The sequence below is a fragment of the Ciona intestinalis genome, chromosome 10, assembly GCF_000224145.3.
Source record: "Ciona intestinalis chromosome 10, KH, whole genome shotgun sequence".
Taxonomy (NCBI): domain Eukaryota; kingdom Metazoa; phylum Chordata; class Ascidiacea; order Phlebobranchia; family Cionidae; genus Ciona; species Ciona intestinalis.
In genome coordinates, this window is record NC_020175.2 from 4064952 (window position 1) to 4089653 (window position 24702).

The 24702-nt window shown below is 34.2% G+C and overlaps 4 protein-coding genes across 6 annotated transcripts; all 4 read left to right on the plus strand.

Moving 5' to 3' along the window:
• Positions 1 to 4: 4 nt before the first annotated feature.
• On the plus strand, positions 5 to 8923 carry LOC100177094 (transcription termination factor 2-like). Its single transcript, XM_002124899.4, has 19 exons — positions 5 to 1270; positions 1533 to 1622; positions 1983 to 2129; positions 2397 to 2450; positions 2633 to 2683; positions 2948 to 3065; positions 3362 to 3437; positions 3633 to 3739; positions 4030 to 4119; positions 4372 to 4500; positions 4923 to 5085; positions 5431 to 5530; positions 5783 to 5919; positions 6309 to 6427; positions 6750 to 6867; positions 7203 to 7380; positions 7681 to 7785; positions 8071 to 8163; positions 8426 to 8923. The coding sequence occupies exons 1-19, from the start codon at positions 38 to 40 to the stop codon at positions 8531 to 8533; spliced, it is 3216 nt and encodes a 1071-aa protein (XP_002124935.1). The 5' UTR covers positions 5 to 37; the 3' UTR covers positions 8534 to 8923.
• Positions 8924 to 9232: 309 nt separating this feature from the next.
• Positions 9233 to 13354, plus strand: LOC100182567 (ribonuclease Oy). Its single transcript, XM_002129609.5, has 7 exons — positions 9233 to 9478; positions 10133 to 10197; positions 10326 to 10398; positions 10866 to 10933; positions 11145 to 11258; positions 11645 to 11765; positions 12208 to 13354. The coding sequence occupies exons 1-7, from the start codon at positions 9332 to 9334 to the stop codon at positions 12412 to 12414; spliced, it is 795 nt and encodes a 264-aa protein (XP_002129645.1). The 5' UTR covers positions 9233 to 9331; the 3' UTR covers positions 12415 to 13354.
• Positions 13355 to 13716: 362 nt separating this feature from the next.
• Positions 13717 to 15840, plus strand: LOC113474590. Its single transcript, XM_026836341.1, has 2 exons — positions 13717 to 13966; positions 14560 to 15840. Exons 1-2 carry the CDS (start codon positions 13773 to 13775, stop codon positions 14849 to 14851), a joined length of 486 nt encoding a protein of 161 aa, XP_026692142.1. The 5' UTR covers positions 13717 to 13772; the 3' UTR covers positions 14852 to 15840.
• A 799-nt stretch (positions 15841 to 16639) lies between these two features.
• LOC100179431 (claudin-1-like) lies at positions 16640 to 24335 on the plus strand. Of its 3 annotated transcripts, none has more exons than XM_026836337.1 (4): positions 16640 to 16941; positions 21443 to 21604; positions 23332 to 23462; positions 24195 to 24335. In XM_026836337.1, exons 1-4 carry the CDS (start codon positions 16716 to 16718, stop codon positions 24324 to 24326), a joined length of 651 nt encoding a protein of 216 aa, XP_026692138.1. In that variant the 5' UTR covers positions 16640 to 16715; the 3' UTR covers positions 24327 to 24335. The 3 variants fall into 3 exon arrangements, with proteins under 3 accessions (XP_026692138.1, XP_026692137.1, XP_009859999.1); XM_026836336.1 differs by lacking the exon at positions 23332 to 23462 and adding an exon at positions 23504 to 23634 and having other exon boundaries at positions 16642 to 16941; XM_009861697.2 differs by lacking the exons at positions 16640 to 16941; positions 21443 to 21604 and adding exons at positions 19186 to 19594; positions 21053 to 21211.
• Positions 24336 to 24702: the final 367 nt, after the last annotated feature.

A 24702-nucleotide genomic window follows, 5' to 3' on the forward strand; every position in this document is an offset into this window, starting at 1 on the left:
ATTTTGGTAGCATTTTGTTTTTGATGTTTTAATAAATATGATCGGAACAATACAGTCTTATGACCAACGACGTAGAGCTGGTTTTATTCAAGGAAAAGATGGTGATTCTCTTTATTACTTTTCGAAATCCAGTGTGTCAGATAACAGCCTACACATTCATCCTGGCGTAGATATTGAATTTGAGCCGTATGAGTATGGAGATAAAACAGTTGCTGTCAGAATTCGAAGGAGTAAGTTTAATGAACTGAACACAGCACATCACAAATCGCAGACTTATTCCCAGGGTCATTCCAGAAACAATGAGTTATTTTCTAATTATCCTGGACCTAATGCACTTCCCCACCATTATAATGCAAACCCAAAACAGAATTCACATGGTATAAAAAACCATGCCACAACAAACTATATGTCCAACCATTCACATTCAAGCAGCTATGACCAGTCATATGATAACAGCTCCATGCCTAGAAGCAAAGAGCATGGTGAAGGTATGGCTTTGAAACATACTTCTCACCACAAACCTGTACATCAGAAAATAGGTGGAGAGTCACAAGATTCTTTCTATTCCCATGCGAAAACGGAAAGGGGTCTTAAAAATGTAAATAGAATGCTACAAAATCAAGAACAAGATTCTTTATATTCCAATGCAGAATCTGAAAGGGGTCTTAAAAATGTAAATAGAATGCTACGGAATGATGAACAGAAAAATGTCCCTCTTGAAAAAAAGATGAATGAAATGCATATCTCTCAAGCTGGTTACTCGCTTAAAAACATTGCATTGGTTCAACCGCTTTCAAAAGAAACAGGCCCGAAAAATAGAGGTGATGCAAGAGTGTATCAATCCAGTATAAAACAACACTTTACGCCTGTAAAAGAAGGGAAAAGTGCTCCACAATCGCAGCAAAAACCTCTAACAAAAGACCAGCAAATATTACTGACACAAATAGAGCAAAACAAAAAACTTTTACGAGGTTTAGACCTTTCAAAGCTGCCTGACAGAGGAAAACGAATGAAAGATAAAATTTCAAATTTAGAAGCTCAATTTACTGAGATGCGACTGAAACAACCTGAAGAAGAAGTCAACATCTTCAAGGATCGAGAGGTCCCTGTGATAAAACAGTCCTCCGAGCACAGAAGAGCTATTCTTATTGATTTAACTGACGAATCAGATGCTGTGAGAGGTGCAGGCCATGAAGTAATGCCTAGGAATCATGTGGATAACTATTATGGTGGGAGAATGACTGCCAATCGACTTAATGCTGTCACAAGGGTAGGGAATTGATTTATATTTTGAATGAATGCAGGGATGCGTGTTTTTATCCCCACATAGCATGCAGTGACAGTCATTGTAATAGCAACAGTGTAGTTTGGTTTCATACATCTTGTGCCTGCTTAAGATACAACATTCATATGTGTAATTTAGTAGATGTGTCTTGCCATAAAAAATACTCCCACAATGGTAGCACCATCAAGCCTCAAACCTCTATTTCAAAAATTTCATTTAGAACAATTACCGTATTTTTTGTTAACAGGTTACCAGTGAAGCTATTGAGTTACTACACACCTCATTGGAGACATGCCCTCCTGCTGCAAGTGAAGTTTCTGACCCAAAGGGCTTAAAAGTATGGGGAATATGTAAACTTTAAAATATAGTAATGTCTTATGTAAACAGTTTACAGAAACAGCACAGTATAAGTAAAGTAGTGGTAAATCTTCATTTCACCATATTATTAAGCACAATTTCTGAATAATGTATAGCGTAGGCTATCGTATATGTAGTTTTTCATAGTTGGTTTAAACGCATGTCTGGGTCACTGTTTAAACAAAGTTATTAGCTTTATTATGATTTACGATCTTAACTATTTAAGGTGCCTTAAAATCTTTTGTTGCATTTATAGTAAACCATGTAACAATTCTTATGTAAGCAGTAACAGATAAACTATGTTTCACCAGTTTAACCATAAACTCATTATTTTATGCAGGTTAAACTTATGACTCATCAAAGGCAAGCATTGGCTTGGTTAATTTGGAGAGAAAAAGAATCAATTTCTGGCGGAATCCTCGCAGATGATATGGGACTTGGCAAAACATTGACCATGATTTCACTGATTCTCAAACAGCTTCAAAAAGTAATGGTTTAAAACTATTTTTTAATGTTCCGTTGTATTTAGGTAGTCACATGTTATAAAGTTCTTAACTTTTTCGGGGTAGAATATTTTTATTTCAGTTGTGTGGTAACACAGTCAATTTTCTATAACTTTCAAAAGAAACATAATGTTTTAGCATGTTTTTGTTTGTTTAGTCGCATTTTTCATTGTTTACATAATAGTTACATACTCTTAAGACAGCTATTAGAAGTTAACCTTTTCGACTATTAAGATTTGCTTCCTTTTTAGGCTGATTTGGTCAAAAAAGAAGTAAAAACCGAAGTAAAATCAGAAGTTTCCGATGTAAGACATTATAAATAAGTTGTGTCCAAAATAAAACTAAAGCCTATGTACTTTCAACTTTCTAACCTTTACAATTAGAAAAGTTACAATTTATAACTCTTATATGGAAAAGCAGTTTTATATGTTTAATATTGTTAAGAAATACATAATGTCATAATCTTTTTATTACCTTTTATCTTCAGGTAAATCAAGTGGTCAAGATAAAGGAGGAAGCTCCATCAGAAGCAACAAATGTAAGAATCTTCAGTTAAATTATTGGAAAAACACGTAACAACAATTACTTCAATCCAGTGGTCTCTTACCGGTTGTTTGTTGTAAGCCATACATTAAAAAAATTCAAAAAATCACCCACAAGTTACACATGTGGTGAGTCTATAAGCGAGCACATAAGCGAGCACGAGGTGTTTGAAACGGAACACTTGTGTTATAAGACTGTCATTGCCCCACACAAGGGAAGAAAAGTTACACTCATTCACTCAATTGATTTTTTTTCGCAGGAAAAAGCTGTAAAATCGGAAGTGAAAACAAAAATAACATCAAAATACTTTAATGTCAAGAAGGAAGTAAAAGATGAAGTTTCTGAAGATCCGAAAAATGAAGATGAAATAGAAAATTGTAAGGACTATTATTTAGATTTCTTGAAATTATCAATATCATGTTTTGGCACCTGCATACAACTATACAGGAAGTATTTTTTTAACATCAAACTGTTGTTATGTAGCTTGTATCTTTTTACACAAATGCATTTTTTTATTAGTTTTAGTTATGGTTTGAGTTTGTATATAGTACAGAAAAAAAAAGTCAGTAATGTACAGAATAAAAAAGGAAACAAACAGCTACCCATAAACTTGAATACTCCAGCTATAAAGCGGACACTTTTCAATATCTTTTTACACATTCATCTTTTCCAGTGTTTCCATCGAACTCCACGTTGATCCTCGCTCCTGCATCACTTATCTTCCACTGGAAGAATGAGATTAATAATCGGTTCGTCAATTTTTTAATATATGTCTAATATTTGTACACATTATCGGAAAATAGTTTTTTGTATTTTTTAATATTACATATATGTTTATACACTTTTTTTGTCAAATAAGGTTTGTCAAAGTTTTCATTGCCTAAAGCTCTATTTTTTCTGTTTTTTTTTGGTCAAAGTTGCAATTTTCTTACATTTCTTTACAGTTGTCATAAAGATTTGCTCAGCATTCATCTTTACCATGGTAAAGATAGAGAGAGAGATGCAGAAAAACTTGCAGAGTTCGATGTTGTGATTACTACATATGATGTTGGTGAGTATTCTGTTTGAAAATTATCATTTTAAGATGTAATTTGTTAATCTGTTAAAAATGTGTTTTGTCTTTTATTGACGCGACCGGGCAATAACAGTTGTTTTAATGTGGATGTTCTTCTATTTCTTACACCCTGTGCCTGCTTACAGGTTACCACATTATAACTTTGTGAGAGGAATAATTATTTTTAAAGGTTTATTTCGGAAGGACTGACAACTTGGACCTCTGTGCCACAGTGCTTAGACCTACCTCAGTAGATTGCTCCTTTTAATGAGTATTTTGTGTTTCAGTCAGACGAACTCATCCGAAACCACCAAAACAAACGGGTTTAACCACCGACACCAAACCTGTAACTATTGACACAAAATCTGATCCATTAGGTAAAGCATTCATAATCTACCTAATCATTCATGACATTATATATGGCTGCTATTGCTAAATTTAGCACAATGCAGAAGTGTAATTGTATAATATGATGTGATTTTTTATGCTTTACTGTCAAATCTAATGTTTATTCACTTTACGATTTCCATTTTTTAATGTCTTACAGGTAACTTTAAAAACTGTGAAACAAAAAAAAAATATGAAAAAAATTTGTACCCCTATATTTTCAAGAATCATAACTTCCACAGAGCATGCATTGTTCCTTATAAAGTGGCGGCGTGTAATACTAGATGAGGCACATCAGATCAGGAATTTTAAAAGTCAAACTTCCATGGCTGCTTGTGCATTGAATGCTCATTCAAGATGGGCTATGTCTGGTTAGTAGCATGTCTATGTTTAATTGTATTTTGTATATATTGAAGTTATTCACTCACAATTACAATATTACAAAAGAAAAGATTATTTTTGTTAGGTCCTAATAATCAACATGAATTTTTAAAATATAAGTTTTCTAACCAGTAAAAATAATAATAATACCAGACAAAACTAGTTTTATAATGAAACCTACTTGAAAGTCTAAACTACATTGTTGTATCTGAAAGTAGAGAGTTCGTATTAGCCCACAGACACCTCAGTTTAGGTAAAAGGCACAGATATTCATTACCATTTTACAAATAAATTTTAAAAATTACATCGTTGTGTTTGAAAGAGAGTCAGTTTTGGTCTGCAGATACCTAGTTTTATGTAAAAAGCTAAGATACTCATTTTATTAATAAATATTTAAACAACTTTTGTTTAGGCACACCGGTACAGAACCAGGAATCGGACATGTACGCTATGATTAAGTTCTTACATTGCTCACCATTTGATGAACATAAGTTATGGAAGAATCAAGTCAGCAACAACACAACGCGTGGACAGCAGCGGTTAAAGACGCTTGTATCATGCCTTGTGCTGAGAAGGTGGGAATTGAAAACAATTTTGGGAGTTTTTTTGAACATATAGTACTGTTGGGGAAGATGCTACCAGTTTAGAACATAATATCGAAATATCCTGATCGTGTTTTAAATAATTAATAACGGTCTATGGGAGTCGTGAGGATGTGGTTTTGTAATTTTTTAATGTTCTTCATTTACTACCAAATGGGTTAAAAATAGATTAAAAAGGTGTCCTATCTTTCTCCACCCTACTATATACATATGTGAAATTTCATATCTTTTTTTTTATATTTATAAATACCTTGGCACAGAGCACCCTTTTAAAAACTTAAATATAACATATTCAACTTTGTTCCTTTATTTTTCCAGAGAAAAGAATCAGCGTGGATTGGACGGAAAACCTCTCGTAAAACTTCCTGAGAGGAAATTTGAAGTTCATAAGTTGAAGCTGAATGATGTTGAACGCGAAGTGAGTTTTTGTTTTTCACATGGTAGTGGCCGTTAGCTTATAAATATAAGTTAATAACATATTAATGATTGGTGTTTAATGTTTATCTGTATATTTCATGTCCATTTTCTGCTCAATAGTAATATTTTTTTAATAAAAAAACTTGTAAATTGGGTAATGTTCAGGAAGTTTAGATATATGATAATGTGGTTAAAATTATTGGTGTTAGCTCAAAAATTTAAAAGAAATCTTTCACACTGTTGTATCATGCAGGTGTATGATAAACTCAAATCTGAATCACAAGCTGCATACAAGTCATATGAGCATAGTAAAGATGGCTCACACAGAACCAACCATATTGAAGAGAAGAAAAAAATGTCAGCGACCACTTTGCTGGTCATGTTGTTAAGGTGATTACTTGTTTATTTTTGTGCATTACTTATTTTAGTGGGGTGTTTAATCTTTAGGGACAGTTCTGTGTTGGGTGACTGTTCTATACTGTGTATGTTATCATTGTTATGGGTAAAGGCTCGTCGCTGCTTCCATTGTGGGCGTATGTGTCCTTGGGCAAGACAGTTAACGACAATTTCTTCGCACTGGTAGTCAATAATTGGTTGTCCAAATGATTAGACATAGCCTACATAAAAAATTATAAAAAAAAAAATTACTTACAAAATAAAATACATGGTAATCCCAAGTTTGCGTGAGGTGTGTGAAACAGAACACCCGTATTATAACCACTGTTGTTATGTGGCCAAGAATGAGGCAAGTAACATTTACATTATCTTTGTATGTGTAGGTTACGTCAATGTTGCGGCCATCTTCATTTACTACAAGATACTTTTGACCCTGAGTTACTACAGAAAGAGAAAGAAGAAATCGCTGTTGAAGATTTGTTTCAATCAATGAACATTGGAGGTAATGTAAATAATTTATTTCAAATGTGTATCATGGGTTTAGGTATTAATTTATATTCTGTAATTTGTTTTTACATTATTCAGCCTTGCTGTTCACAGTGCACATAACTTTTTTCCTGCATTTTTTTATTTGCATCAATTATTAATTTTTTTCATATTTATATACATTGTTTTAGTCTGTTCTTTCTGCTATCATAATGTAAAATACCTGGTAATTAGTTTTTTTGTCATTAGTTTTTGTCATATCATAAATATATTGGTTAAGTTTAACCAACTACTAACTTTTATGTTACTCTTAATAAAATGTTTTTTTTTACTTGTAGCTTCAGCCTCTTCATTTTCAAGTGACAAATACTCAGACAAGAGCAAAGCAAAGTATTTTGAAATTTCCCAACCAAGCAGTAAAATAACTTTTGTAATGGATACTCTGAAGAAATTATCGTAAGTTTAATAACTTACACAATGCAACTATACTGTGTTAGAGGCAATTTTGTAGCAGTTTTACTTTAACAAATTTAACATAAGATGAATTTCAGTTTATTTATTTTATTATCAACATAAATTTGATTTAAAAAAATGTTGTTGCATTTAGATTTTACCTTTCCCCCTAAATAAATCTAATGTAAATTTTATTTAATTTTTTTTATTACTAAATTTTTTTATTACCAAATTTCTCAGCAATTTTCATCTAGCAATTTTCATTCAACAGGTTAAATTATTGATAGTTGCAAATCTTAATAGGAAACCCATATTATCCTGTTACACGATATTTGCAGTGTTGAGAAGCCAGATGATAAATGCGTGATCATCAGCCAATGGACGAGCATGCTCAACATACTGGCACACCACTTGGCGGCAGCAAAGTTCTCGTATGCTGTAATAGACGGAAGTGTCAATGCAAGGAAACGAATGGAGCTGGTCGATAACTTTAACAAAAATCCAGTCAAACCAAAAGTTTGTACTTCGTTTTAAAATTCAAAATTTTCAAAAATAGTGATTTATTATTCCGTTAAAACATTGTAATTGAGCAATAAGATTTTAATGTTATGTGCAATTTTGTTTTGTAGTTTAGCTGAACTGTAGCTTAACATACTGCAGATATTGATACTATAATTATATTACCATAAAAATACTTTGTTGGTAAAACAATTTTTTTATTTACATTTAAAAGTAAAACAGACCGCTCTGAACTCTAAAAATTGTTGATTTAAAAGTAAAAGTTATTGTAAAATGCAATCCCCTATAATGTTACAGATAATGTTGATATCACTACAAGCTGGTGGAGTTGGATTAAACTTGATTGGTGGAAATCATCTATTTCTGTTGGACATGCATTGGAACCCAGCATTGGAAAAGCAGGTAAGATTTTTCTTCATTATGTATATAGTCTATTTTATTCTATTTTACGTGGTAGAGGTTCTGCCGCATGGCATGCTGCTTAAGGTTTAGGTTCATTACCTAGTTTGCCCATACGAAACATTCAAGGTGCTGCAACCCATCAGTGACAATTGGGTTGGAGCAATGTTTGAATTAACAAAGTGTGGATGTAATATATATATTCTCAAGCTGTATGTTGGTTATAAGAAACATATTCAGCTTATCAGCATATCTAGGTGCTATATATCTACCATGCTACTTACATAGGCATTTGATCGCATTTACCGAGTTGGACAAAAGAAAGAAGTTTTTGTTCACAAGTTTATCATGGAGGAAACAGTTGAGGAACAAATACTGCAAGTAAGCTACTTTCTTATGCATTGCTATATATATAATACTTATATATATTATATGAGGCACACTCAGGTCAAGAGTGTTGGCTCATTGGCTATTTTCACAACACCAGACTTTCACCAAAACGTTTCTGTGTTTACTTTAATTTAAATGTATGTAACTTAGTTTATCCTCGTGTGGCCGGAAAACGACAGTCATTATAACACAGGTGTTAATACACGTAGTGCCAGCTTTCAAGTTACCAAGTATGTTAAATCTGTTCTTTTAGCTGCAAGAAAGAAAACTCTCGATTGCGAAAGCTGTGATGGAAGGTGCTGGTGTTGAAAACAAAGTCAAACTTACTCTGGCCGACATGAAAGTGTTGTTTGGAATTTAATCTTTATCTTTAAAGCTGGATTTTAGATCAATCCTATAAGAATTCCATTCCGGAAGCTCAAACGAATATTTTAAGTAAAGGAATGACATTTAAACTCGGATTGCAACAACTTTAGTTAAGCTTTGGTAACTGTATTAACTATTAACTTATAGTTTTTAAAGCTCTGGTGTTAAAAACCTAAATATTACTTTGTTATTGCAGTTAAACTTCTGAAAATCATGAAAATTATCATTTGTTCACTGTTCTGTTTATCAAATAGGAAATTATTATCACTGCCAGTTCATTTTTATCGCTTTTCTATTTCTTTTCAACTTTTTTTTTGTTGAAACACTTCTTATTTTAATTGCTCGCTCCTTTCTTTAAATAAATTTCTGTATGCGCATCTTGAAAGACGTTGTAGTGTGAAATATCTTATGTATGGAAGGAGGGCTATAAAAATATTAGAATAGAAAAAGGTTTATAGCATTTACACTCTACACCCTTTAGTTATAGTTTAGGATCTATTGGTGATCTATATTATTACAGATGTGCAACATGCCAAAATGGGATGTGAAAGAAGCAGGTCGATTTTTAAACCAACTTTGCTATGGTTTAATTTTATATTTTTTAGTGGACTGTAGATAAAGTTATTAATTTTTAATGTTTTGTATGATGTTTATTATATTTCGCTACATAATGCCCGTAGTAGTAACATACGTATGCTTTTACACGTATTAGCAACAATCACCATATGGACCGCAATTAAAAACATACGAAAGGAATTTACAAGCGTTGGTTTTTTCTTTGTTTTAAGTTAAAATGAAGTCGTGTGCTCAAACAGCGCTTCAACTTGGATTCATCGTTCTGTTATGCGGCTTTCTAGCAGTATGGCAGCGTACGAACAACGACTGGGATTTCATTGTTTACACGCAGCAATGGCCGCAAGCTTCGTGTGTCGACATAAATGTAAGTTTGTTTTTTAACTCAAGTATTTCGCGTAAAGCTGTAACCCCTATAACCACTAACTCCCTGGTAATCCTTTAGCTGGTGGCCACCTGAAATTTTGGTTTCAAAATGTTCTATAGCCCTCACTGATACCTGCTGTCTAATTTTTTTTTCAAAAAAGTCGGGCGTTCGTGTCGAAAATTAGCTTTAAAAATGCGCGAAAACATGCTTCGTCACCGTAATTCGTCTGATTTGCATAAGGTTAACGATTTATTACGTCACAATAGTGGTATATTACATACGTTACAGCCTTGTTTTTTCCCACTGTTTTAACGTAGGAATCAAACGTAACAATACGCATTCTATGACGTAATAATCTAACCTTGGTTTAATTCATAACTGCTGGTGTGGAAAATACGGTGACGCAGCACGATTTCGTGCACTTTCAAAGTTAATTTTCGACACGAACGCCCGAGTTTTTTCAAAACAAAATTATACAGTGGGTATCAGGGAGACCTAAGGAACATTTTGAAACAAAAATTTCAGGTGGCCACCAGCTAAAGGATTACCAACTCCCTAACCACAAACCTCTAACACTTTCCACCAGTCTATTTTGCTATGTACCGGAGGTTTCTTCACTAGTGCCTAATATTTGATAGTGCTTATTTTATTCAGGAGACAAGGCATGAAAAATGTTTCTTACCAAGTAATGTAAAGACTTGGACTATTCATGGCATTTGGTGAGTCGAACAAGCTGTTTAGAGTAATAACTGCTATTACGTAAGATACATTCAATTGGATGATTTATATTTATTCATACATTCCAAAGTATTATACCTCATAAGTAATCATTATTTTTCCTTGCCAGGCCAAGCAGGGAGCAAAATAAAGGTCCTTTCTACTGCAATGATTCTTGGCCTTTCAGGGAATCTGCAATCTTGGTAAATTAGTTTAAACATATTTTGCTAATATAATCAAATAATGCAACATTAACTAATAACATTAGTTGAATAATTGTATAAATGAACTTTTCATTACCCTAACGTGGCAGGAAACGACATTCGTTATAACCCAAAGTTCTGTTTCATACACCCCGTGTGTTGTGTCTGCTTACTATTTTCCAAGTATGCTACTTTGTGGGTTTTGGATTTTATGTATAGCTGATAATTTGGACAACCCCACACTGGGTTTGAGCAGTTCCCGTTCAACCCCACACTGGGTTTGAGCAGTTAAGTGTCTTGCCCACGGACACATTCGCTCATAATGGTAGCAGCGACGAGTCTTGAACCTATAACCTCTGGGTTAGTGGCAGGCACCAGACCACTTTGCCACAGCGACGTATATTCCATTTAATATCAGTATCCAAGACATGCCACGATGATGATGTCATATCCTTCCTTATCCACAGGACCTGGAACCTCAGCTTGTAAGCAAGTGGCCAAACCTAATACACGGTGAAGGAAAAACAAGCTTTTGGTTAGTTCTACTGGTACTTGTACTCAAAACAGACAAGAATGCAGTCATTTAAATTTCACATACGAAATTGTGTTTTTTAATAATGTTTTTTGCATTTTTGTAAAGTTTTACAGCTAAAACGCCCTAAATACTAGGTCACACGGCATAGCATACTGTAGACCTTACCCATATAAAACAAGGGAAACTAACAAATTGATTTGTATTGCGATAGGAAGCATGAATGGGTGAAGCATGGAACTTGTGCAGCTTTATTGCCAGATCTGGATTCTGAACATAAATATTTTGCTAAAGGTTTGGACCTCAACAAAAGATTCAACTACATGAAGTAAGAGGAATTTGTTTAACAGTTTTGACTGTTAATCTGTGTATTTATGTAGTTTTTGTTTAAATTGACCGTTATTTCTTTGTAGTTTCTGCAAAATAACTATAATGTACTATTTTGTTGCATATTTGACTTGGTACACATTCTATTAAGTGAAAACCTTTTGTGCAAAACTATGAAATTTGACTAATTTCACATTCGTACAAAAGTTTTAGCATAAACAAAAGAGTAATATACTTTCCACACCTGCTAAACGATATAAAACCTTTGTCTCTTCTGCATAAATATTTAACCATATTTATAAATAGTGTAAACATGAATAACATCCCCCAAGTTTCTGATCTCAAGTTTTTGTAATAGTAACACACAACTTTTCCTTTTGTTTTTAGAGTGTTGGCAGATAAGAACATTACTCCATCACGAGACACGCTTTATAAACTGACGGATATCCGTAACGCAATTGAAGGTTTCACTAACTCTTACACCATTATCCAATGCATTGTTGCTAAAGTAAGTAGGCTATATTTGTTTTAAGTATATTGTGTTTAAGGTGTATTTAATATACATTTAAGCACATAAGGTATAGCAGAACAATTTAATATTTTGTTTGGTAAAGCTATTTTAGTCTTAAAAGAATGGGAGATGACATGTCAGCTTAACAAAAATTAAAAATTGTGTTTTGTTGTCAAATTTTAGGTAATAATCAGTGCTTCCAGTGTGGGCGTATATGTCCTTGGGCAGGACACTTAACAACAATTGCTCCACTAATAGGTTGTCCAGATTATCAGCCATACTTAAAAAAATAAAAAAAATAGTCACCTACAAAGTTAAGTTCCTGGTAAGGTGTATGAAACCTAACACCCAATGGGGTTATAACGACTGTCTGTTTAACTGGCCTGCAAAGCTAAATAAGTTACATTCATTCATTCAATATTTTTCTACTTTTTAACAGGATGAATCAAAGCAAGCAATAGTACAGGTTGAAGTATGTCTTAACAAAGACTTCACAACCAGAGATTGCGTCAATTACGACAATAAATTCATGTTGTTGCCATCATGGGACAGAATCCCATACAACCCATCATTTGAGGCATGTGTAGATGATAGACCAACACAATATCTTCCATTTACTTATTCCCCTCCTCCAGATGATCTTTAAGGGTGTCTTCTTTCCAAAGTCTTCTACTTTTTATTATGCGCTTTGAGATTCTACTAAACCAGTGGTTCCCATACTATTTTTGCCCGCTTTTTTAAAACTAAATATCATAAACATTTTTAAGTAATTCTGACACATTTATATCTGTTTAAACTTGAAACTGAAAATCATATTGCCGATCGCTACTTTTCAGTTGATATAAAATTATTCAGTGTACCATGGCACACAGTTTGGGGACTGGTGTATTTACCAATAACTTAAAGTAGAAACGGCGCCACTATACACACATTGTTTCCTGGTATTTGCCACAACTTTTTCGTCTGAATATGCTTGTGCGAATTGCTATGCACCGTCTATCTTTTTCTGTTTATCTACACTCTACAGGTCTACACCCACCCTGCCACCTATGTTATATCTGTTACAGAATGCACTTTATTTCCTGCTATTGTGCTTGTACAGACAGAGGGGGAAACTTTCAAAAGCTACAGCAGTTTCGTGTGTGATTTACTAATTGTTAAGCCTTTTTTTGTTTTTTAAGTCAAATTTGTTTTTTGTTATAATTAGGTTACGGAAGAAATTCTGGTTTGTATTAGTGGGGGCTTGTTCTGTTGAATATGTAACAAACGAGACATTTCAGTGTTTATAGAACTTTAACTCGTACTTTGTTTACTACGCTTGCCGATTGTGTCATAAAAATATTACGTACTATTTTGTGCGCGCTATTCTGTGATGGTACCAGTTTAGTCACAAAACATTACGAACAATTTTGTGTGCTACTCTGCAGTAGTATATATGAATATTATTGATTTGCTCTGTTTAAAACGCACGTGTTACATATTTTCAGTGACGCTGTTACTATACGTTATTTATTCGGATATCATCAGTTAGTAACACGGAGAGATGAGGTGTCTCCACACAAATAAATAAAAGAACACAAAACGGCCGGTTTTAAGTTACGTGCGCTGCGTTTTGTTACACAAATGAGATGGCACAGTGGCTGGTGCTTCAATCGCAGCACGTTTCTGCTAGTCTGTATGACGGCAGTCAGTGCGTATATACTGTTTTAGTACGTAGAGATAATTGCGTTTAATCTAATTAGGTACAGTAGCTATTACAACATATTGCTGTTTTAATTTGGTGTTAAATTAATGAATGAAATTGTAAAGTTGTTAGGGATTCGACGGCAGTCAGTTCATGTACTGTTCTGGTACGTTACATCTAATTCAGTTTAATCGCAATAATAGGTAGGCCTACAATGACTTACAACCTATTGCTGTCATTTTATTTTGTTCGATTTTTTTAAAGGTGTTAGTGGTTTATGAGAAGCAGTTTTTTAAATAGTACTTGGTTTTAAATTGGTAATGCAGCAATTTACTCTGGAAGAAGATATACTGGTTTCCCACCAGAAAATTTGTTCTGGTCAAATTCTTGGGTTTGTCGTTTACATAAACTTCGCAAAGAATCGCTGCTTGTTGGAAAGGAACTCAGAGATATCAGTAAACAACACAAAACCATATGAAACGTTGTTTAACTTGTTAAAAGATGGCGAACCGAGGTAGCTATAATTAGAACATTTATACGCGTCACAATATTTCGTGATGGCCTAGAAATGTTCACGTGATCAAAACTTTTAGAATATTCATTTTTGTATCTTGACCTATAGTTAGGCGAATCCTTGATGATCTTAAGAATTTATTAGTATCAAATACATATAGTGGGGTGGGGGGAGATGGGACACCTTTAGCACATAATATCCAAATATCCTGATCGTGTTTTAAACAATTAACAACGGTCTATGGGAGTCGTAAGAATACAGTTTTATAGTTCTTTGAATGTTTTTTTTGTTTGCTACCAAATGGGACGACAAAATAAAATAAAAAGGTATCCCATCTTTCCCCACCCTATACTCTATACATGTGTGATAACTAGTAAGCCGGCAAGAGTTTTGGTGAACAGAACAGCCGTGTTAAAAAGTTGATCGCTGCCTTGCCAGGTAAAGATAGGTAAGCTATATATGCATTACATTCAGTGGTCCGGTGTTGCGTCAGACTATTGTCGTTGATTCAAATTTGCCATTTATTCAAGTTTGGCATTTATTTATAGCACGTTTTTCGTGTAATAGCTTTTACAGTATTTCCTACCCAACAGAATTATCGTGGTCAAAGTAAACGCAGAGGTCGAGTCTGGAACTGCTTTTTCTGAAACATGGGTAGCTCTTTGGCTGGGCGCGAGTGGTGTCCCAGTTTATGATGAACCAAAACTAAAGCAAGCGGCTCAGGATATACACAGCCAGCTTGGAACTTCTGGCTTTTTAACTCTTGGTGGAAATGATGCAATGCAACTGGCAGAGCGAGTGACTGAAATATGTAGAAAACGCGTTACAAGATTACATGCAACGCCTCTTGCTTGGTCTAAAAAAGGGGGCTACACTTGCTGCTAGGTGGCACACAAGAGCTATATATGTCAATGGAGTGAATGCCTGACAGTGGTATCTTATGTTTTAAGTGGACCCCAAAGTAAGATTTCACTAAAAGGAGGTCTGAGAGTTTTTAATCTGAAACTTGTATCGTTGATTATTATTTATTTTTACAAAACAATTACAATGCTTTCTTTCTGTAATTATAGTAGAGTGGGGGGGAAATGGGACACTTTTAGCACATAATATCCAAATATCCTGATCGTGTTTTAAACAAATAACAACGGTCTATGGGAGTCGTGAGGATACGGATTTATAATTGTTTTAATGTTCTTTGTTTACTACCAAATGGGACGAGAAATTAAAATAAAAGGCTGTTCTGCATCTTCCCCCATCCTACTATATATCACCTTAGCATTAGTTTTTATGCCCACTGCTTGCATATTAAATACTAGTTTTTGATTTGTATATATATGTTTTTTTATGACGAAACGTTTTTTTAGCCCGCTATAAATTGTATTTCAGGCTCAGACATTTACTGACGCATTTACACATGAATCATTGTAGTTTTACATTAGTAAATCATACGTTTTTTTCTTGTAAGTATTGAATATCAGAGCATTATACACGTTATAGTTTAAACATTGGCGTTATATGTATGTGATTCACTGGTACAGGTTTATGTTTACACCACAATTGCACATTGTATAGTACTGTGGGGTAAAATGTGACATCTTTAGCACATAATATCCTAATATCCTGATTGTATTTTAAACAATTACCAACGGTCTATGGGAGTCGTGAGGATACAGTTTTAAAATTCTTTAAATGTTCTTTCTTTACTATCAAATGGGACGAGAAATAGAATAAAAGTGTGTCCCATCTTCCCCCACCCTACTATATAGGCATATAGTAATATGTGGCCCATGAAACACACATTGGTTTATAAGATAACATATGAGTGTACTTGTACATGGTAATAAATAACAGGACCTCAAAATAGACAGAACCTACTTGGCCTCTATGTGCTCACGGACTCAATTTTGAGACACGCCCGTTGAAACAATTGCGCGCTCAAAGCACGTTAATAATTAAGCAAGCTAACATGCTTTTAACAGAAAAACGCCATTTTTGAGAGCGCCAAACAATTATTACAGCAATCAGCAAGAGTTAGTTTTTTTGCTTCAATTCGAAGTAATTTCGATTCATTAGCGGCATTTTTGGTAAAAAGCTGCGTATTATACAAAGACATATATAGTACATTCTACAGAGTTAACTTGTTGGCGATTCTTCTGACCTGCTAAACATTGCGATATCATGTTTACTGAGTTACGCCAATAGTGTGGAGGCGTCCTATTAATGTGTAACTATATTTCGTTCTCAGGGTTTATATGGTGGAGAGAGTCTACAGTATCAGTCGTTAAGTTATAGGAAGCACTTCCGAGTTGAAAAGCCTCAAGTTTAAACGCAGGAATATGCGACTATGATATTGGATAATTGGATACAGTTTATAAAATGTAGCCTTATTAATTCGATAGAAATTAGACTGGTTTTACAAATTTATAATGCTTAGGTTATTGCTGTCAGTTTAAGACTGGCGTTTTACGCCTGGACCAAACTTTTTTAGTGTACTTTTCGAATTTTTTAACATAATTTATATCAAATCAAAAAAGTGGGTATTTGATGTTGCGTACTGTTAAAATGTGAATGTCTACAAAGCTATAACTAAAAAGTGTTTATCTATATTACGGAGGGCTAAACGATTCATTTTGTGTAGAACTGTATACTGATGTACAGAATACTGATATAATTGATTATTATTTAACCAATAACAAGATTTTTGCAGTTTTAAGTATTTAAGTTTACAAGTTTCATAGGATAATCAAAAATGGCGAACGCCTGTCCATCGGTCGGTTTGGCTCTTGGCATTCTCTCTACTATTGGAATCCTGTACTCTCTAGCTTCCAAAGAATGGAAACGAAACTCCCAAAATTCGTCCCAGAACGTTAACCGGGGTATATACTCGTATGAGGGTTTATGGGTAAGATGCACAAGTCCCATGCCCGGACAGTTTCAATGTGACAACTACGATGAATCATTTCTTGCTTTACCCGGTAAGTTATTGTTGTGTTTCATTTATTGCATAACCAAGCATTTATCTTTCGAAGAGATGTTTTAAGGCAAACGCGTATATAGTAGGCTGGGAAAGATGGGACATAATTTCATTATATTTTAGTGTGCCTTTTGGTAGTAAACAAAGAACATACAAAGAATTATAAAACCCGTATCCTCACGACTCCCATAGATCGTTGTTAATTGTTTAAAACACGATCAGAATATTTCGATACTGTCTGCTAAAAGTGTCCCGTCTTCCCCTACCCTACTATATATTATTTCATTATATAACTCTGTTTACCAACCGAGCTTTTAAAATATTTCTGATCAAAATGCATATTAAGAAAGATAGATGCTTGAGCACTTAAATATTATTTTTGTACGTGATAAGATATTTGTACATATATAATACTAACAAATTGTACCTAATTTTCGTTTTTACTTTAAAGTGTTTTGTTAACGTTAATTTCTAACTTCCTAACAACAATTTTATTCCCTGCAGCAGCTAACCACGTAAGTATTATTTGACTTTTACAAAACCTTAATCCTATTTTTTTAAGTCATAACCCCTGACCCCTTTAATTTTCAGATACACCTAATGTATATGCTTATTATTATTTAACGCTAACGGTAATGTTATTTAACACATTATAGGTTGGGGTAAGATAACCCATTAGTTTGAATCCTAAAATATTAGTTATCTCTACAGCGGTTTATTAAATTTTATTTATTGTAACTTGTGTATGGCGGTTTATTTATCTTTTTTATTCCCTTTAGCAAAACGAAAAGTTTTAAATGACACCTTCCGTTTAGTTTAATACTTACAATTTAAATCACATGTCTTATAGTAAAAGAGGTCATACCAAAAAATGACACCAACTTTCTTACAAATCGTAGGTGACTTTTTTATTTATTTTGTGTCATTGCTACGTCACAGCGTATGACGTCATAGACCTTCCATAGAAAGCATAAATCGGTCTTCCGAAACGTGACGACGAGTCACCACTCTGATACCGTGTATTTTTGATTGGGTGCAAATAAATTACGTCATTTATGTTTGCTATGGGGCTTTCCGTTATCTCCATATAAGGGTATATAGCGCTGACGTAGGCGGCTCCAACCTAGAATGTTATTTATTTAATGTAACTTTTACTTAGCTTCACTTTCTGTAAAGAAATAAAGTAGGTTAAACTAGAGTACAATAAATACCTATGTACTATGACTTATGTTTAACTACTAGTAATCACAAAATTCTGTTATAGAAAACACCAGAAAATCGAAACACATTTTTTACTGTTAATTAAAAAAAGAAGATTCCCTTTACGTGTATAATTTATTGGTAGCGTTAGTTTGGGTTTAAAATTGAAACAACGGTGTTAAAGACGAAACCGAACATTTGTTTACGCGTTCCAAGTTACCAGTTAACGATTTAAACAGAATATTGATTGAACTTTGTTCTAAACAGTTCTGCAATAAAACTTAAAGAGTTTGTTTTTCACTTGACAAGCTACTCTTAGTAAATATGAAGTCAAGTTTGTAGGATTTTGTAAACACATTACACAGGTGTTTCGAAGCAGTAAAAATGTTACGATAATAGGAGAAGGGATTTAAAAAAATTTGCATGACCGTATTTGGTAAATGGAATATGGTATCTTATGACCAAACACAGTTCTCCCACTTACGGGTTAGCAAATAGTCGAAATTCGTTCCGCTTTCTAGTCTATTAAAAAAAAACATAAGCGACGGCTGTGTAAATAAACGACGTTCGGTCTTTTTATTTGTTACATTTAAATGTTAACAGTAGTTATCTATCAAATTAGTAATTCGAAACCGCTATGTTTTGCCTTGATGGTCGGGAATTGCACCATTTAGTCGTACATCGTTGTGACTAATATTTGCACTTGCGTCATCTCGGCCATTTGTTCACGTAGAGCGATTTCAATTTTATGAAAAGCTCTGCCCTGCTCAAATTTACCTTTCGTTTCCTAACAAAAGGTTCACGTTGTAAAAACCATTGATACGGATCGTAAAATTCAACAAATTTGGACGATTTTTTCTTTGTTGGACTTTTATATCGCAAACACACCCAAAGAGCTATAGGCATATAATTCTGTTAAGATCCTGTGTTCCATCCAGAACGCCGTTATTTGTATCGCCAGTAACACGTTGTAAGCTATTTAAAGTTTTGTCGAATTTAGTCGAAAAATAAAACATTAGAGAAGATAGTATTTTTTTCTAAAACGAGTTGTTTGATAGAACTAAATCGTCTTCGAAAATTCTAATACACAAATATTAGGGATAGCGTAACATAGATAGCCTTTTTGAGCTTTCAAAACTCTTAATTCTAAAAGTTTCCCCTATAATACAGCGAACTATACATAGTTTAAAATTAAATTTAAAGTGAAGAATATTTATTGTTGGTAACTATGTCCGGATCCATCTCTTACCTTGGTTTGGTCCTAACTCTCATCTCAACTATTGGGATTATATTTACCACGATTTACCGTGAATGGAAACGTAACAGCGTACAAGCTTCTCAACAAGTTCTTGACCGTCTTTACTCGTGTGAGGGGTTATGGGTACGGTGTACCTCCCCCACACCAGGTCAGTTCCAATGCGATGACTACGACACAGCACTTTTAGGATTGCCACGTAAGTTTTATTGTTGCTGTTTTGGTATATAGTAGGGTGGGGGAAGATAGGACATCTTTTCATTCCGTTTTCTCGTCCCATTTGGTAGAAAACAAAAAATATTTAAAGAATTGTAAAGCTATACCCTCACAACCCCCATATAGATCGTTGTTAGTTGTTTAAAACACGATAAACATCTGGTTTTAAATAATTAAAACTTTAGGGCGTTTTAACTAAATTGAGAATTAGTTGAAACTTGGATAAAGTTTAATTACAGATAAATCATGCATTCTCTCGTACTAGCAATATAGTATTTTTAACACTAAGGTAAAAATACCGCAGCAACTTTGAACTTTAGTGTGAAGTATCTTTTTTTACCAAACAAGTTTATAATCATTAAATGGGAATACTTAACAGCGCGTTGCTAATTTGGCGCCATTATATATTTGAACAGACATACGGTTCCTATAGGGTGTTGTAACATAGTCTATGATTTTAGTCATTTTTATCGCCTTTTTTGGTGGTAAACAAAGAATATTACAGAATTATATAACCAAATCCTCACAATACTCTGAAAGGGCGTTGTTCATTGTTAAAAAAATGATTGGCAAATATCGGATGTTATGTGCTAACTATAACCATCTTACTCCACAGTGATTTAAAGTATATATTATTCAAATTTACATTTTTTAAATACGGTAAAATGTTTTATTATTAAAATTGCTCCTGCCTATGAAAATAGCTCCGTCAAATGTTTACAGTTAAACCAGTTTAAAGATATTAATTGAAGCGAAAGTAAATAAAATGAATTCCCAATGTGTATATTATACACCTAATACATTGTGCTCATTTATACGATCAGTGGTAAACCGGATTGCCAAATAAACCACCCACAATAATATTACTAGGAATTTGTAATATAGTCAACGCGTTTACTGTCTTATTACAAATTCAATTGGATGCCAACTTGCGTTTGCGCGCCAATATTTGCTCTTGTTTCAAACAGGCGAAGTTAGTTATACATTAACCCGGACTGAATTGGTCCGTTGATGTGATTCCGCCTTTTCTATCGCTGTACCATCAGTGTTTCCAATTTCCAGTGTTGCACAACGTTTTTTGCGCCACTCGACAGTGAGATTTACTTTGCTGAGTAGGAAGGCAAATATTTTGCTAAAACAACTGTCATGAAGCTCGTAGAAGGCTTACGACTTCGCCAACAAACAAATAAAATTTATCGTTACGGACATCTGTTTGCGTATACCAGTAAATCATTACGTGATTCAAAGCCTAAACAATCGAAAACGTTTCAGACTGACAGGACATAGTTTAAAATTATTTTTAAGCCTACAACCCGAAAAAAATTTCGAAAAAATTAAAAAATTCCTCGTGTCGAAAATATACGTTTATATCGATTTTAATGGACGTTTAAAATGAATGTCTATTGAATTTAAGTTTTGACGTGTTTTTTTCTTGTTACAGCGGCACTTCAAGGAATGAGAGCGATGATGTGCATCTCTGTTTTGTTCATCATCGTTGCAGTCGTATGCTCCATCGTCTCCCTGCCCTGTACCGCCGCCCTAGCGGAGAAACAGAAGCTCTACGCTAGCAGGGTGGCGGGCATATGTGCTATGCTTGCAGGTAGACATCGGCAGGAAACAACGACCATTTCGCAGGAATTTTTACAGGTTTTAGGTGGATGGAACAAACAACAAGAAATGGAACCTTTTTTCTACCTTGAACTTTGCTTCAAAAGAAGCCGAAAAACTTTGGGCGTTAGCCCGTATAGCTTACACCTCGCAAAAACTAACGCTTCGTCTCTTTCTCTTTTATTGACGTCATCGGACACGTGATGCGGACGACCAATCACAGCTTCACTTCAAGCTCAACGTGCAATGATGTGTATTGCGGCAATCGCTGCCGTTGCTGGTATTGTGGCTGGAGCTCTTGGTCTCCAATGCATTAAAGTGATGGAAGGCAGCAACGCTAAGGTTCACACCGGTCGAGCTGGTGGTGGTTTGATGTTCCTGGCAGGTATGGCGAATGTGACCGAAACGTTGTGAAAATAACAGAGTGCGATTTAAATTCGATCGAAGGCTATAAGATCTAGATTTGTGTTCATTTTATCGCACTATACAGGTTTGACTAAACAAGCCTAGTCTAAAAATGTTGTGCCTACTGTTTCTTTTAAAAATTGAGGTGTACGAAACAGAACATCTGTATTTTAACGACCTTTGTTGCCCCGTCATGCGAGGCTAAACAAGTTACATTCTTTCAATGATTCTCCAGGGCGGCATTGCATGAAAACTTAAACTTTATAAGCGAGTGGTATTGACTTTGTAGCGTGCATGGCGTGAATTTATTATCTTGTGATATAAATTGAACTATGTATGCCAAAATCTATATACTTGGCATAATGTAAATAGTCTTTTTCGGCTTCCGATATATAGTAGCGTGGGGGAAGATGAGACACCTCTTAATCCCATTTTTTCGTCCCGTTTGGTGGTAAAGAAAAGCATTCAAAGAAATATAAAACCGTAAACCTTAAGACTCCTATAGACCGTTGTTAATTATTTAAAACACGGTAAAAATAATTAGAAATTATGTGCTAAAGGTGTCCCATCTGACCCCTCCCTACTATAAAACGTTAATTTTATGCCAAAGTTTCGTCTGTAATTCGGCGAGTCTTCATTACGGTTCGCCCGCGGTCACGTAAAAATTATTGTTCTATTCGGGGCCGAAAAGGGTTTCATCTTTCCCACCCTACTATGAACCCTCTACTTTCGTTTTCTCTTTGTGTCTGCATTTTATTTCCCTTTTTATGGTTTAATGTATTTTACCGTTTGTGCTTTGTTTGCCGTCTAACCCCTATATTTATACTAATTTTACTTTATTTTAATTATACTCTTAAGACACTAACTTACATATATAGTACTATGGGGTAAGATAGATATACCGTTCTCATGTTATACAAAGTATTCCCTAATCTAAAACAATTGGCAATGCTCTTTCAAAGTCGTGAAAATATGGTTATATATAATTTTTTAAATATTCTTTCTTTACTACCAGATTGGACGATAAAATAGAATAAATTTATGAACCATCTTACCCCAACCTATTATAACTTAACAACCAGTTTTACATAATTTATTCGAACGGCAAGCATTGTTTCATTTTAAATCTAAAACGAAAATAATACGCTGTGTTATTAATTCGCTGTGGTATTAATCTGAATATAAGGGACCGATAATACTGGTAACAGACGAAACTTTTTTTGTTACACTATTAGTGGAGCTTGATTTTTGTTTGCTGTAAATTTAGTAGCACTTAATGTGTCACATAATATACTGACGTTTTATAATGTTTGCCGTTCGTTTTAATTACTTGTGTTTGGAACTATCGGCTCAAAATAATATTTACGATATTTATATATAGCACCGTAAATAGTATTTTGTGCTTATTCTTTCGTATTGTTTGACAATAATTTAACCTTTAATTCACTTATACAACAATAGACATGTCCTTACAAAATGAAAAAAAAAATTCAATTAACTTTCTATTTCCTCAACAAATTTTAAAGATAAATCAAAAACCCCCTCATCTTTAAAACGTTTTAAAATCATTTTCCCTCCAAAAAATCTTTTTTTGAGCTTTAAAAAAATCTTTAAAAAAGATAATAATAATAGATTTTAAACAAGGACATGTCAGTTGTTGTCTCCAATCAAAACCCACTTTAATTATTTCTGTGTGGCATGCAACAGGCGCACTCTGCATCGCTTCTGTATCTTGGTATGCCGCCAACATCGTATTCGAGTTCTGGAGTTTCGCTTCAATAAACGACCCGTTTAAATATGAATTCGGATCCGCCTTATATGTCGGTTGGATCGCAGGGGTGAGTTTAAAGTACTTATCACTCTTTTTACTCTCGGCTAGGTGCCCTAACTATCGCAGCTGTGTCCTGGTACGCTGCTGACGTAGTGTACCAGTTTCATGTGGAAGTCATTACAAACCAATCGTTTACTTATGAGTTCGGTTCTGCTCTTTATGTTGGTTGGATAGCTGGCGTGAGTAAACTGCACCCGAGTGACGTGGTTTTGCGGTGGAATTTTTATGCATGTCGTGTTGCTAATTTTTTAAACTGAACGTATTTTGTTCGTCTCGGATTTCTAAATAGTATAGTCACGAACCAAATAACAGAAATCTCGAGTGATATTATATAAAAATATCTCAGCTTACCCCACACTATTAAATAAATAAATAAAAATAAAAATCCTGATATAATTTTTTTTTTATATAAATCAGTGCAACTATGCTATAACTGCCGGTGTGTTTTTGCATAAGTAACATACGTCAATTATTTATGTAGGATACACGGCAATGATTTTACTATTGAACAATCTACATTATTTACGTTATTTCTTGAAATAGTCCTAATATTAGCATGTATTTACTTATGCGTGACGATTTTTAGTTTTTTTTCTAATTCCAGAATTTTCTTGACTTTGATGTGACGTCATTTTTTCTGATTTCAAAGTGACCTATTTTTCTATTTTCGTAATTCATAGTGACGTACAGTTATTGTATTTTAAAACAAAACTAAATTTTAAAATATTTCATACTCCAGGGGTGTGCACTTATCTCCGGGGCACTGATGGCTTGTTGCAATTGTGGAAACGAAGAGACTGACAGTTACCCAGCTTACACCTACAAGCCTCCTAAAGCATCTGGGGGTGGCAACAACACAGAATATGTGTGATCACAGAACGATAACGGAGCGCCTATATAATGGGACAATGTTAAAAAGCACGCTGGACATATAAAACATTAGTCTTTTTTACTTCACTATATAGTAGGATGGGGGAAGATGGGACACCTTTTCATTCGATTTTCCCGTACATTTGGTAGTAAACAAAAAACATTCAAGGAATTATAAAACCTTGTCCTCGCGACTTCCACAGCCCGTTGTTAATTATTTAAAACACGATCAGGGTATTTATATATTTTGTGCTAAAGGTGTCCCATCTTCCCCCAGCTCACTATATGTGTACAAAAATAACTGAAACGAAAATGCGTTCCAAAACCGTTTAAATTGAAATGTAAAATTTTAAATCTAGCTACAATTTTAGCGTTTG